The sequence below is a fragment of the Hydra viridissima genome, unplaced genomic scaffold (assembly GCF_058129835.1).
Source record: "Hydra viridissima isolate aposymbiotic clone 2 unplaced genomic scaffold, HvirCarnegie_v1 scaffold_10, whole genome shotgun sequence".
Taxonomy (NCBI): Eukaryota; Metazoa; Cnidaria; class Hydrozoa; order Anthoathecata; family Hydridae; genus Hydra; species Hydra viridissima.
This window is the reverse complement of record NW_028324309.1, coordinates 11,112,151-11,125,424: the sequence shown is the minus strand read 5'-3', so window position 1 is coordinate 11,125,424 and position 13,274 is coordinate 11,112,151. Positions and strand designations below refer to the sequence as shown.

The window sequence follows — 13,274 nt, the reverse complement described above, 5'->3', positions numbered from 1 at the left end:
ACTGTTAACAATATTAATCGGTACAAAAGCATGAGGATAAGCTTGACCAACAAGGTAAGATATATCATAAATTGTAACTGGTTTACCAGCATTTCCTGGTGATATCATCCAATTATTCATGGCATTATTATAAAATATTTTAAATGGACCAAAAACACCACGATCAAGGGGTTGCATTTTGTGGGTTGTGTGAGGATGAAATGTCATTAAAATTATGCCCGATCTTTTAGCTAATTCAATAATAGAAATGTTAACATGACTTTCATGGTTATCCATTAACAAAAGAACTGGTTTTTCTACCGAAGGTCGTACATTACTAATAAAATGCTCAAGAAACTGCAGAAAAATGACTTCATTTGACCATCCAGACTTATTAGCTGCTCCTACACTTCCAGGAGGAGCACCATTCAACATGTAGTCCTTAAATTTTGCACGCGGAAATACAAGTAATGGTGGAATGCTACTTCCAGTAGCATTAATGGCTGCAATCATTGTTACATTATTGCCTCGTTCTGCACTAGTCATACTTCCTATTTGCTTTTTGCCCTTTGGGGCTAGGATTTTTGGTGGTACATGAACTGTGGTAATTCCTGTTTCATCGCAATTCCAAATGTTTGATGGCTCAAAATGATAACGTTCTAAAACATTTCTATAATTTTTAAACACAATTCTTACAGTTTCTTTATTGAATGCAGAAGATCTACCAAGACTTGTTGGCTGCGGTTTACGTAGGGATAACTTATCATTATATCTTTTCCGAAAATCTCGTAGCCATTGTTCACCAGCACATTTATTCTTTATCCATGAAGTTTCAATTTTTTTATGGTTTGCTAAAGCATACTCATATGCAAAGAATCTGATTTGCTTTAATGTAAGCCCATAATGCATATTTGCAGCATCTGCCAAGTATTTTACCAAAATTAATTCTTCTTTTGTTGAGAATACTTTTTTTGGTTTCTTATGTGAATATGAATACTGGGTTCTTCCAGATTTTTTAAACTGCTTTAACTGATATATCAAAGTTGATTTTTTAATGTTGCAATGTCTTGCTGCTTTACTTAGACTCATTTTTTGTTGAAGAACAAAATTCACTGCATCAAACATATCCTTCTCGCAAATCTTCTTACGAAAAACACCAACCTTACTCCTTGGCATTTTAAGATTAAAACATATTAACAGAAATGATTATATATTTATTTGTTCTTACTTCCTTATTGCTGTACAGAAATCAAGTACAACTATATAATCAACTTAATTATCAAGCTGCTACAGCTGCCAACTAACTTAATTATTAAAACTGATTATCAAGCATTATAAGTACATAAAAATATACATTCCAATAATGGATTGTGTGTCAAGTGTAAAATTTACTCTTATTTATCAATAAATTAAATAAAACAATGCATAAGATATAGAAATATATAAAAATATAATTTGTTAATATTATTTTATCACTTATATTATATTTAAAACTTTCAAAATACCAGCAAGAAAGTAATAGTACGCTTTTCGCTGATTTTTACATGCAAGAGTACAGCTGTCTGATAAATTTGATGAAAAATTTCATAAAAGTGTCCTCTTTAAGTTCGCAAAAAATTAAAGCGCAGTACAAACCAGTCAAAGGTACAACGTCCTACGCTGGTCAAAGGTACATGAGATGGGTTTCTTCAACAATTATCATCTCAAACCCCATTTAGGGTTAGAAATAATTATTTAAACTTTTCCATAATAAAAAAAAGATGTTGGTTAATGTAAGTAATATCATAAATTAGCCAAACAACTATTTATGACAGTTTTGTTATTAAAATAAGATAAACATAAATATTTACTTTTTAAGAGCTAAAACTAATAATTTCTTGTGGATCAACACAATCTTCCCCAACCATGATATTTTAAGGTAAAAAGAGTCGTCATGGACTAATATTTCAAATGGCACTTCAATTTTTTGCAAAATGATAATAGTCGGCCAATATGACAGAGTGACTAAAGGTACAACGTGGTCAAAGGAACAACAGGTTCCCCTAAATATCATCGCTATCTCTGAAAACAAAAAAGATAACACAAACATTGATGACACTAGTTTTTTCCACTGAAGTTGACAGCGCTATCGGTACCTCAGACCAACTTTGTGAAGAGGAGGCCGATCTTAGTTTTGAAGAAGAAGAAGACTATAACCCTCCAAAATGAGTGGAAAAAATCCAGTGAGTCTCTTCTTTTTCCTTTTTGTTTCCTTACATCCTTTTTATCTAAATCTGATCTTTATTTTTCCTTCTAGTACTATTTTATTATCCAGCTTTAGTTATGCCTTTCCAAATTATAAACATCATATTAAAAAGTATTTAAATTTTTATCATGTAATCGAAATTTTTCTTCTCACCACATTGACGCATTTTGTTGAAAACAATATGCGTCAGGTGCAGATTGAAACCATGCGCAAGGTGCGTAAGTTATTACCATTTTTGTTTATCGTGATAAAAAGAAAAGAAATCTATAAACTTGTCTCAGAATATTTTTTAACACGCAGAAAAGTGCGTAAAGCGCAAACTGGTCCTCTCCACCATGGCGCTTAATATTTTAACATGCAACATACGCGGGTTGAACAACCCGACAAAACGCACCAAATTTTTCGGGTTTCTCCAAAATTCCTCCTATGATCTTATCCTCCTTCAGGAAATGGACTCTGGACCCACCACAGCAAAACAGTGGAGTGACGAATGGTCGGGTGCGTCCATCTGGAACTCGGGTCCCAGCAGCTCGAGTTGTGGGGTGGCTATCCTCTGCAAGCCCAATATTGAACTAAACGAACTAAAAAGGGATAACCATGGTAGAATATTAAGTGCCATAATTTGCTTTGAAAAACATGACATGCATATCATCAACGTATACGCACCGAACATCCCAAGCGACCGTTACGATTTTTTTGACGGACTGCATGACTATTCACAAAACACAGGACTCCCCATCATATTAGCAGGCGACTTTAATATGGTGGAAAAAGTTACGCTAGACACACAAGACTCTAACTACGCAAACTATCACACCACCGGAACAGTACAACTAGATAACTTTAAAAACCGCTACAAACTAACAGACGTATGGCGCGCGAAACACAAGGACAAACGGGCTTACACTTGGACAAACAATAACGTCAAATGCAGACTGGACAGAATTTACTGCCGACATGACGACGCGACAAGAGCGACGCGCACAGACATATTGACAAACACTTTCTCAGACCACGACTTCATGACAACCACGCTCCATTTTAAAACGGTAAGGAGAGGACCAGGATACTGGAAGCTAAATTGTTCCCTTATTGAAATCGAGGAAGTCAAACAAAACATCAAAACTCTAATTCGCGACCTGCGCGCAAAGAAATCCTCCTACTCTTCCACTCTGAGTTGGTGGGACGATTTCAAAGCGCTTATTGCGGCGGAACTGCAAAAGAACGCAGCGCAAGCAGGCCAAACCAAAATACGCGAAATCAGGCGCCTTCAACATCACCTTCACCACCTAGAAAAAAATATTTTAGCGAACGCGAATGAAATCAGCAACACGCGAGAAAAACTTTTTGATTTGCAGTTCCCTGGCGTAAGCGTGCGCACAAAACAGAAACTGCTAGAAGAGGGCGAAAGACCGTCAAATTTTCTTGTCAATCTTGAGAAGTCGCAGCAAAAACATAAGACCATACCCGAAATACGGAAAAGCGACGGATCATTGACAAGTGAGCCTGGTGAAATTCTACACTCCCTCAAAACCTATTATCAAAACCTGTTCACGAAAACAGAACTCTGTGAAAACAATCAAAACTACGTTCTGGCTCATATCAAGAACGCTCTAAGCGCTGAGGAAAACCAACAACTCAACGAGCGCCTAACAAAACAAGAGCTAAAGGCGATGGGAAAAGTGATGGGAAAAATCATAGAGCCAAACCAAACGTGCGGCATCCCGGGAAGAAACATCTTTTCAAATTTACACCTAGTCCGGGATTTAATAGAATACGCTGAGCTTAAACAAACTCCATGCTTCATCTTGTCCATCGACCAAGAAAAGGCTTTTGACAAAGTCGATCGCTCCTTTCTTATCAAAATTCTTGAAAAATACAATTTAGGCAAGAACTTCATCTCGTTCATAACCACTCTATACTCTAACGTCTCAGCATCTATCATCAATGGCAGATTCCTATCACCTTTCTTCCATACAGAGCGCGGTGTCAGGCAGGGCGATCCGCTGTCGCTGCTGTTATACGTTTTCGTCGCGGAAACGCTAGCTCTGCTGGTCAGAGCGGATGACGGCATCGAGGGCTACCCTTTGCCTAGCACATCAAAACCTTTAAAAATCCAGCAGTATGCCGACGACTCTCTTCTTTTCGCCAGAAACGGCAAGTCTGTTCAAAATTTCTTCCGGAAGGTAAGTATCTTTCAAAAAGCCAGCGGTTCTATTATAAATGCTTCTAAAACGAGAGGTTTAGCTCTGGGCGGTTTCGAACCCGGTTCCGACGCTAGTCTAAAGGACATAGCTTGGACGAACGGGAATGGAATGAAAATTCTGGGAGTCACCTTTCATGCAAAACTATCGCAAACCATAAACTCTAACTGGACAACAGCACTAAACAAGATTGAAAAAACTTTACACTTTCTGAGACTCCGCCTGGTATCATTGAGAGGAAAAGCCTTGCTTTATAACGCTTTGGGTCTGTCGAAGGTATGGTTTTTGGCAAACACACTCCCCATGCCTAAATGGGTTGAGACACGCCTACACGCCACCATCTTTGACAACCTTTGGCAAAAACAAAATTACAACCCCGTTAAAAGAAGCACTCTTTTCCTCCCTACCAAAAGCGGAGGTCTTGGTATACTCTCACCAAAAGACCAATGTCTCGCGCTACACCTAAAAACTCTGTTTCAACTGAGACAGAGATGCGCTGGAGACACACATGACTGCCATCATCTCTATAAATACTGGCTGGCGAGCTCTTTGACAAAATTCACACACAAACACCCAGACTGGACCTTTCTCAGACAAAACGACTTTCCGAAACACTGGGACGACAAAACGCCACAATACTACAAAACAACAGTACAATACTTGACCGAACACCCATCCATATTTGACATAACTAACAAAACTTGCAAATCCATATACACAGAAATAACAAAAAACAAAAAGACAGTTGTGACTGCAGAACGCTACTGGACTGGAGTGACGAAAACAAAACTGCCCTGGACATTAATTTGGAAAAGGAACTTTACTTCGCATGCACACGGAACGACCCAAAACATACTTTACAGATTCTTACACAACAGTCTACCGACAGCGACTTTACTAACGAGAAACTCACGGCAACAATCATTCAAAAACAAAAACTGTACAACATGCGGGCGCGTAGAAAACGCGATTCACATCTTCACCCTTTGTCCTCCCTCGGTTGAAATTTGGGAATATTTCAAACACATTTACAAGTCCTTCGTGCCGAGTAGAAGAATAGAACCGGCAAATTCTATTTTTCTTCTCGACATTGCGCATTTGTCGGAGAGGCACCCGGTGTCGCGTTTGCTTCTGACGCTCACTCAGATTATAATGGGTGAGATATGGAGCGGACGCTGCCACGCGGTGCTAAGAAAAGGAAAAGTGGATTCACAAAATATCATCCGAAAAGTCGTTAATAAAATTAAAGGTTTAATCAAGATAAAGTATGACCATCACGCTGAAAGAAACACATTAAACATCTTTCGCGATCATTTCTGTCATATGGACATATTATGTTATCTTGAGAATGAAAAACTAAAAATGAACATATAAACTCACTCAAGCGGAAAATTTAAACCTCAACTCCGTTCATGAAATCTTTTAAATCTAACTATTTCTGATTAAATTATCTTATTTCAATTTAACTAATAAGGATATGATATGAGAAATCATATCAAAAATTCTCCTTATCTCTTCTTTCTCTTAACGTTTCTTTTCTCCTTATCTCTTCTTTCTCTTAACGTTTCTTTTCTCCTTATCTCTTCTTTCTCTTAACGTTTCTTTTCTCCTTATCTCTTCTTTCTCTTAACGTTTCTTTTCTCCTTATCTCTTCTTTCTCTTAACGTTCCTTTTCTCCTTATCTATTCTTTCTCTTAACGTTTCTTTTCTTTTAATAAAATAAAAAAAAAAAAAAAAAAAAAAAGAATTTTCCACTCCAACACCAGACGGAAATATTTATTATGAAAAAAAAGAAAACCTTGTAAATATAACCTTGTAAATAATATTTATGTATATATATAAAACACGCTGAAAACTGTAAATACTTTTAAAAGCAAATATATACACTAAAATAAAAAAAAAAAGATGATCTACTACAGTACTTAGAAAAACAAAAAAAACAACCTCATTTCAGTTATGCATTAAACACAGTTGACTAGCATATGTTTAGTGAACATTTACAGAGACAGAGAGACGATGATATAATCACGTTAAGTCACGGCGTCTCTTTAATCTTCCCGTCTTTTGTATTTTTAAGTTAAGTATGTTAGTTTGTTATTCCTCAGAGCCGTAAGTTAAGCCTTTTTTTTAGTAATATGTAAAGTGAAAAGAAAAGTACACCTTTTAAAGAAATTCTATTTGAGCTTCTGTCGGCTTGGGTGTGATTATCGTAGTTATCGTGTTTTATTGAAACGATATTTTAAGAGGAATAATTCAGACTCTAGCAAAACCCTGTTTGAGCTGATGAAACACACTGCTATGCCGTTAATTAGAATTTGAAAGATCTTCGGTCACCATTTGAAAGATTTAATAGAATAACACTACGTAACAACTTTTTTATTATTGTTTTGTCCTTAGGTTGAAAGTGTGTTTTTCTACTTCGTTTTGCTAAAAACAAATAGAAAATAGCTGTTTTTCCACAAAAACTTTGCTTCTTTGACCGGGACAACGACAATTTGAAATTTGCGTGTTTCCAAAAAAATTCTCGATTCGAATTGAATACTGAGTATTCTTCTAGAATATTCCTGAACTGCCAGAATTGTACAGATAATTTTGACATTATTCCCTGTATTAAGTAATATGTAAAATTTCCTGCTTTCAACGTTACTCAGGCACTAATGCGCCTAAAATCGTTTATCCAGAAATTCCTTCGTCTATTACCATAGTACCGCATAGCCCCGAGTTGCCTGTGTCCACTCCTTCTAAGAGGGATCAAGCCATCTTTAGGAGAAAGCAGCAAGTCCAACAGTAAGGAAGGTATTAAAGATAAAAATTACAGTTTTCTGGATGCGGTTAAGGAGAGGAGGCCATCTTCTCTAGCCAGAAAGAGGTCAACAATGCAATCAGAAACTTAGGTCTTCACGAGTTAAATGGTGAGCTTTTGATATCCAGGCTCAATCAGGCCGTTTATTTCAATGCTATTGTTATCACATATGATACGAGTGAATGGTCCCTATTAAAGGCAGTTCATCCCGGAGTCTCAAAGCCGTGTTACTTTACAACGGAAACAACTAGCCGTCCATTCTGATCATTCATTCTGAGCATCTCAAAGAAGACTACAACTGTGTGAAGATGTTGCTAAGTGCCTTGAAGTATAACTACTACGGATTGAAAGTTATCGGAGACTTTAATATGGTTCCATTCCTCATGAGCATTCATAACGGTTTCACAAAATTTCCTTGTTTCCTTTGCCTCTGAAACAGAGCTAACACTAAGATGCACAATCACAGAAAAGACAGGCTCAACAGACCGAGTTTTCTTAGCCATGAGCAATGTGAAGTGGAAGACAATGATAGAATACATCATTTGAGAGTATCATTTATGAGTACGAGGTTTTTTTTTACCAAATTCATTTTGTTGATGAGTTTAAGCGCAATTAAAAAAACGAAACTTGCAAAGAAATCAAAAACTTTTTTGAATTTGTTTTTTTTTTTTTCAAGTTTTTTTTTATATCAATTTTCTCTCTGTTACTTATTCTTAACAATAATGTCGGAATTATTTTAAGGAAATTCACAATTCAACTTTAGATATTAAAAACACTGAACAATTTATATGAAGAATGCAAATGCTTCACATCGCTCGCAGTAAAATACACTAAAATATACCAAAAATAACCTAAATATACAGAAAAAAAAAAAGAATGTTATTTGATTTAATCAAGTTTTACGTAAAATTAGGAGGCTGTCAAAGATTTTATATTGAGAGTTATATTGAAAGTTATATTTAGAAACTTTATGCTGAACTGTCTTAAATACCCGTAAAAAGCAAACCCGCGCGTTTGTGCGGGTCTACAACGCACCTTAATTAAGTATTTAACTTCAACTTTAAACTTCTTGATCCAAAAAAAAATTTTCTTTTAGATAAAACACTCGCGTTCTTCTGTAAATGGTAGAAGATTCAAATGCAGTAACAAGTTGTTTTTATCAATTTTACTAAAATATTATTATTATTATTATTATTATTATTATTATTATTATTATTATTATTATTATTATTATTATTATTATTATTATTATTATTATTATTATCATCCTTGTTATTACTATTATTATTACTATTATTATTATTATTACTAGATTTATAATTACCTAAAGAAGTGTATCAACAGTTAAGAAATAAAGACATATTAACTTACCCTGCGTATGACTTGATCAGAATTACCAAAGTCAAATCCTTTTCTGATATTATATCACAATCAATCAACTGGTTATAGGTGATTTTGTATCTACGATAAAAAAAAAATAGACTGTGGATTGTTTTGTTGTTGAATAAACTCGGTAACTATGGATTATTTGCTATTTCTATACAGTTCAGGTTAACCAAGCAATCTGCTGCTTGTTAACAAAAAACAAATCAATTTTAGATCTGCATTAGATATATTTATACATTTGATGATTTAGTAAATTCATAACATTCGTCAACTGCGACAAATTTAATTACTATGGATTTTAGGTGTTCCTAGTGCACAATAGTAATAAAATGACCTACCAAATATACAAACATACAATGTTTGATTGGCGCAACTTTCTTGTTTTCCAATTTTGTGTTCCTATTTTTGACCGAACTAAAAAGATCTTCTTACCTAACAAACCCTTAAAACATTTTCGGTCAAATATGAACTCTTGCCCTGCCTCTTACTGATTGTCTCATACGTCTATGTCTACTACATCTGTGAATCTAATTTAATGAATGAAATAGCTCGCTACTTTTCAAAATTGGATTTGTCTCTAGAAAAAGTAGACCATTCGTTTTATCTAGTGGAAAAATTGTCACCTTTATCCACATCTAGATTTGCAAAACGAGTACGGTATGTAAATATGTGTTTTATAGTTGTAGCTTGATATGGAATACCTAGCGCTTTAGTCTGACACCGTTTAAAATTTCATACACTCCACCATCATGTTTTTATATATAGATGATGGAGTGCATTATAATAAAAGAATGCTTCGTTACCGTAAATTTTTTAATATATATCATTTTTCCTAGTCCACCCGCGGTAGATTTGGAACGTGGCAAATCAACAACAAATCTAAAGTTTTTTAAAACAATTACAATCTTTGCTGCCATATATAAAAAAAAACAACAACTTAGTTGTAGGAATCTGAAATGGTGCAAAGTGAGTTGCTTCAAAAAGCAGAAGATGTAGCAGATCAAGTTCTTAGGCATTCAAAACATATTTTACCACATTTAGCTAGATTTTGTCTTGTATCAACGTTCTTTGAAGATGGTATTCGTATGTGGTTTCAATGGTATGAGCAACGCGAATATATCGATCATCAATGGAACTGTGGTTGGTTATTAAGCATTTCATTTGTTGTAATTAATTTTTTCGGACAACTGACTGGATGTTTTATGATTCTGACAAGGAAAAAGGTTGAAGTTGCAGTTGCTCTGCTTTTTGGAATAATTATTTTACAGGTAAAATGGTTTTTTGGTTAGTTTTAGTTTTGAACTATTATCACGAAAAGCAAGAAAATGGCTTTAAAGATGAGTTCAAAATAATGTGAACTATAGGGAATCTATGTGGTTGACAACCATATAGATTGCCTATAGTGTAAGTAAACTCACAATACTCAGAGCTATGTTTTAAAAAATTGTTACTTTCTAAAGCATGTAGTTAAGTACAGTTATAAAAGTTTAAGCAAAAGCTAATAAGATTAGTTTCTTTTGTTCAGTTATGCAAATGAAATATTATTTTTTGGCTTTCCTTTTTTTAAAAATAGTGTTTCTACCATAGTATTTGTAAACCGTTTCTTTTTTTTTTTTTAATGTTTTTAAAATTTTTTATAAATAAATGTATTTTATTGCTAAATAATATTGTCTATCATCATTTTTTTGCATGTTATTTAAAAGCAATAACTTGGAGTTAAGGATTTTTCAAATTATTTTATAATGAAATTGTCGGGGTTTGGGTTAAGGTTAAGATTATTCCATAGCCTAACTTTTACACTGATCAAGTAAAAATAACAATTTAACTCAATTCTATGTTCAGACAACTAAAATGACTTATGATAGTAGCTCCCTATAATTTGAAATCCTAGCTTCTAATTCCTGTGTTCAGGCAATATAAAATAACATACAATTGTAATTGTAATTATATATATATATATATATATATATATATATATATATATATATATATATATATATATATATATATATATATATATATATATATATGTATATATATATACACATACATTCATACATACATACATACATACATACATACATACATACATACATACATACATACATACATACATACATACATACATACATACATACATACAAGCTACTGCAATGTTATTAGTTTTCAATAAAATCACTTGTACTTTTAAAATTGCATTTGTGCCTTAAATATCTTATTAAATATTGTTTATTTTATAATTATTTTCTGATTTAGACAATTGCGTATCAAGTTTTCACTGATATCAAATTTTTCATGAGGTGAGATTTAAAGATACTTTTGGTTTGTTAATAAGTTAAAGATAGATTTTGATCTTTGTTAAAAATGTTAATTACATGAGTTGAATATATAAAAAACCTTAAAGTTTATAAAAATTTTTCTTTAGTCAAAGTGCTAGTAGTTTGCAAAACTTTTAAAAAATTATTCTCACAATTATTCTCACAATTATTCTAGTGAATGTTATATCCTGTGAAAAATTTTAAAGAATATTTTTTATCTCAATAATTTTGATTTTAAATTAGGAGTTTAGCTTTATCTGGTGGGCTTCTATTATTGCTTGCTGAATGTCGTCAGGATGCGAAAAGTGTGTTTGCTGGTGTCCCCAGTCTGGATAATCACAATAAGCCGAAGACTTATATGCAGTTAACAGGTCGTGTTCTTCTTTTGCTTATGTTCTTGACACTTCTAAAGTTTGATATGGGCTTTTTCCACATCTGCTTTAATTTGGTTGGTACCATTTTAATCATGTTGGTAACTGTGGGATACAAAACAAAGTTATCTGCTCTTGTTATGATTATATTCTTGATGCTCTTGAATGTATATGAAAATGCATTTTGGACTGTACCAGAATGGAAAGCCATGCGGGACTTTTTAAAATACGACTTTTTCCAAACCATGTCTGTGGTTGGTGGATTGCTATTAGTTGTTGCTTTTGGACCTGGTGGAGCCAGTCTTGATGAACAGAAGAAAAAGTGGTAAATAAAAGAAAATGTCTGGCAATTATGTTTTTTTTTAGAAGCAATTAAAATGGGGCTTAAAGTACTATTTTAAAAGATATTTCTATATTAATTTACAAAACAAAATTTATGCTCATATGAATGTCTTATTGTTCCAGCTTAACAATTGCTTAAATTTTTTTCCTTTTAACTTCAAAGTTTTTTTTTTCTATTTTTTTCAATCTGAATTAAACATATTATTTATTTTCTTGTCTTAACATTGTAACAAATCTAATAAAAGTATATATTTCCAAAAATAGCTGTAGCATTCAACTTAATGAAAATTGAACTCAACCAATCCTTATTAGTCATTATCTTTTTTAACATAAAAATCTTATCTAAATTGGTTTTTAGTTCTATGAAATTGTTGAATATTTGATTTTCTCACACGTTCTAAGACCTGCCTATGAATTTGGTGTACTTTTTACTGCTGAGGCATAAATATTGTTAAAAGTTTTTTTTTTTTTGCCTTCTTCATAAACAGCATCATTTAAAGTCACCTAACGTAATCATTTTTTTGCCTTCTTCATAAACAGCATCATTTAAAGTCACCTAACGTAATCATTTTTTTGCCTAATTCATAAACAGCATCATTTAAAGTCATCTAACGCAATCATTTTTTTGCCTACTTCATAAACAGCATCATTTAAAGTCATCTAATGCAATCATTTTTTTGCCTACTTCATAAACTTTAAGTTGAGCCGTAAGTCACTTAAAGTACAAACATTTAAACTGAATAAATTTTTGGTATTAAATTGATTTTACGGCACAATTAACCTCTGCACCTAAATACTATTTTCTTCACAAGCTCTAATTCTTAACGTTTTGCGTTATAGTAGACCGTTTCCTTTGTTCCAAATTCTGAGTGAATGTATCTCCTTAAGCTTTTGAATATTGCTAAGCCTATTGACATAAACATGATATTTTGATACTGGACAAAAAAGAATGACAAAACAGACACATCCTCGATATTTGTGACTTTCTGTAAGTTCTTCCGTTAATTTAAATTTTTCAAGTTTAATGATGCGTTAAAAAGTGGTTAAATATTAGCTTTTGATGTGACATTAAAGTAAGAAAAGGTTTTCTAAGTTAAAAAAAGATGGTTATGAATCCAAAAATAACTCTAGGTGATCAGCCCAAATCCAAATAAACTACTTGAATTAAGCAAATATATCACTACAATTAGTATGTTCTAATTTATTTTAAAAAATTTTGAAAAAAAAAATTTGCCTAAAGTATAAGACATCTATTTTGGGTATTTTTTAAGGAGGAAATATCTTAGGAAATTTAAGTTTTTTGTATTATCGTTTGGTATTTTAGCTAATGATATGTATTCCAGCAGACTAATTAATTTAAACGGTATGAATCAAAAGTTTTAAATGTTCCCATAATAACTTTTGTTTTACTGGTTAAGTTTTGCTGGGTAATGTCCAAAATATGTTTTTCTGAAGAGAAAATAAATTATTCTGCTACCAGTCCTCTTTTAATACACTTAAAACAAAATGGGAAAATTTCAAAGAAAAAAACTAAATCAATCCTGAGATATCTTGTTTTATTTTTGTTCAATTTGTTGGAACTTAATATGGAGATAATCGGGAAACAAAATTAAAATGTCATTTACA

The 13,274-nt window shown here is 32.9% G+C and overlaps 6 protein-coding genes across 8 annotated transcripts in view; all 6 read left to right on the top strand.

Moving 5' to 3' along the window:
• LOC145181042 (cysteine-rich protein 2-binding protein-like) overlaps positions 1 to 13,274 on the top strand; it is a 400,331-nt gene that overhangs the window by 2,995 nt on the left and 384,062 nt on the right. The window lies entirely within an intron of this gene.
• Positions 1 to 13,274, top strand: part of LOC145181378 (liprin-alpha-2-like) — a 391,227-nt gene that overhangs the window by 2,995 nt on the left and 374,958 nt on the right. The gene's annotated exons all lie outside the window — the stretch shown is intronic.
• Positions 1 to 13,274, top strand: part of LOC145180864 (tyrosine-protein kinase ABL1-like) — a 324,834-nt gene that overhangs the window by 2,995 nt on the left and 308,565 nt on the right. The gene's annotated exons all lie outside the window — the stretch shown is intronic.
• LOC145181231 (uncharacterized) overlaps positions 1 to 13,274 on the top strand; it is a 313,564-nt gene that overhangs the window by 2,995 nt on the left and 297,295 nt on the right. The gene's annotated exons all lie outside the window — the stretch shown is intronic.
• Positions 1 to 13,274, top strand: part of LOC145181932 (hamartin-like) — a 175,945-nt gene that overhangs the window by 2,995 nt on the left and 159,676 nt on the right. The window lies entirely within an intron of this gene.
• LOC145181533 (surfeit locus protein 4-like) lies at positions 9,433 to 11,950 on the top strand. The gene is made up of 3 exons (XM_080056639.2): positions 9,433 to 9,885; positions 10,874 to 10,917; positions 11,179 to 11,950. Exons 1-3 carry the CDS (start codon positions 9,574 to 9,576, stop codon positions 11,633 to 11,635), a joined length of 813 nt encoding a protein of 270 aa, XP_079912765.2. The 5' UTR covers positions 9,433 to 9,573; the 3' UTR covers positions 11,636 to 11,950.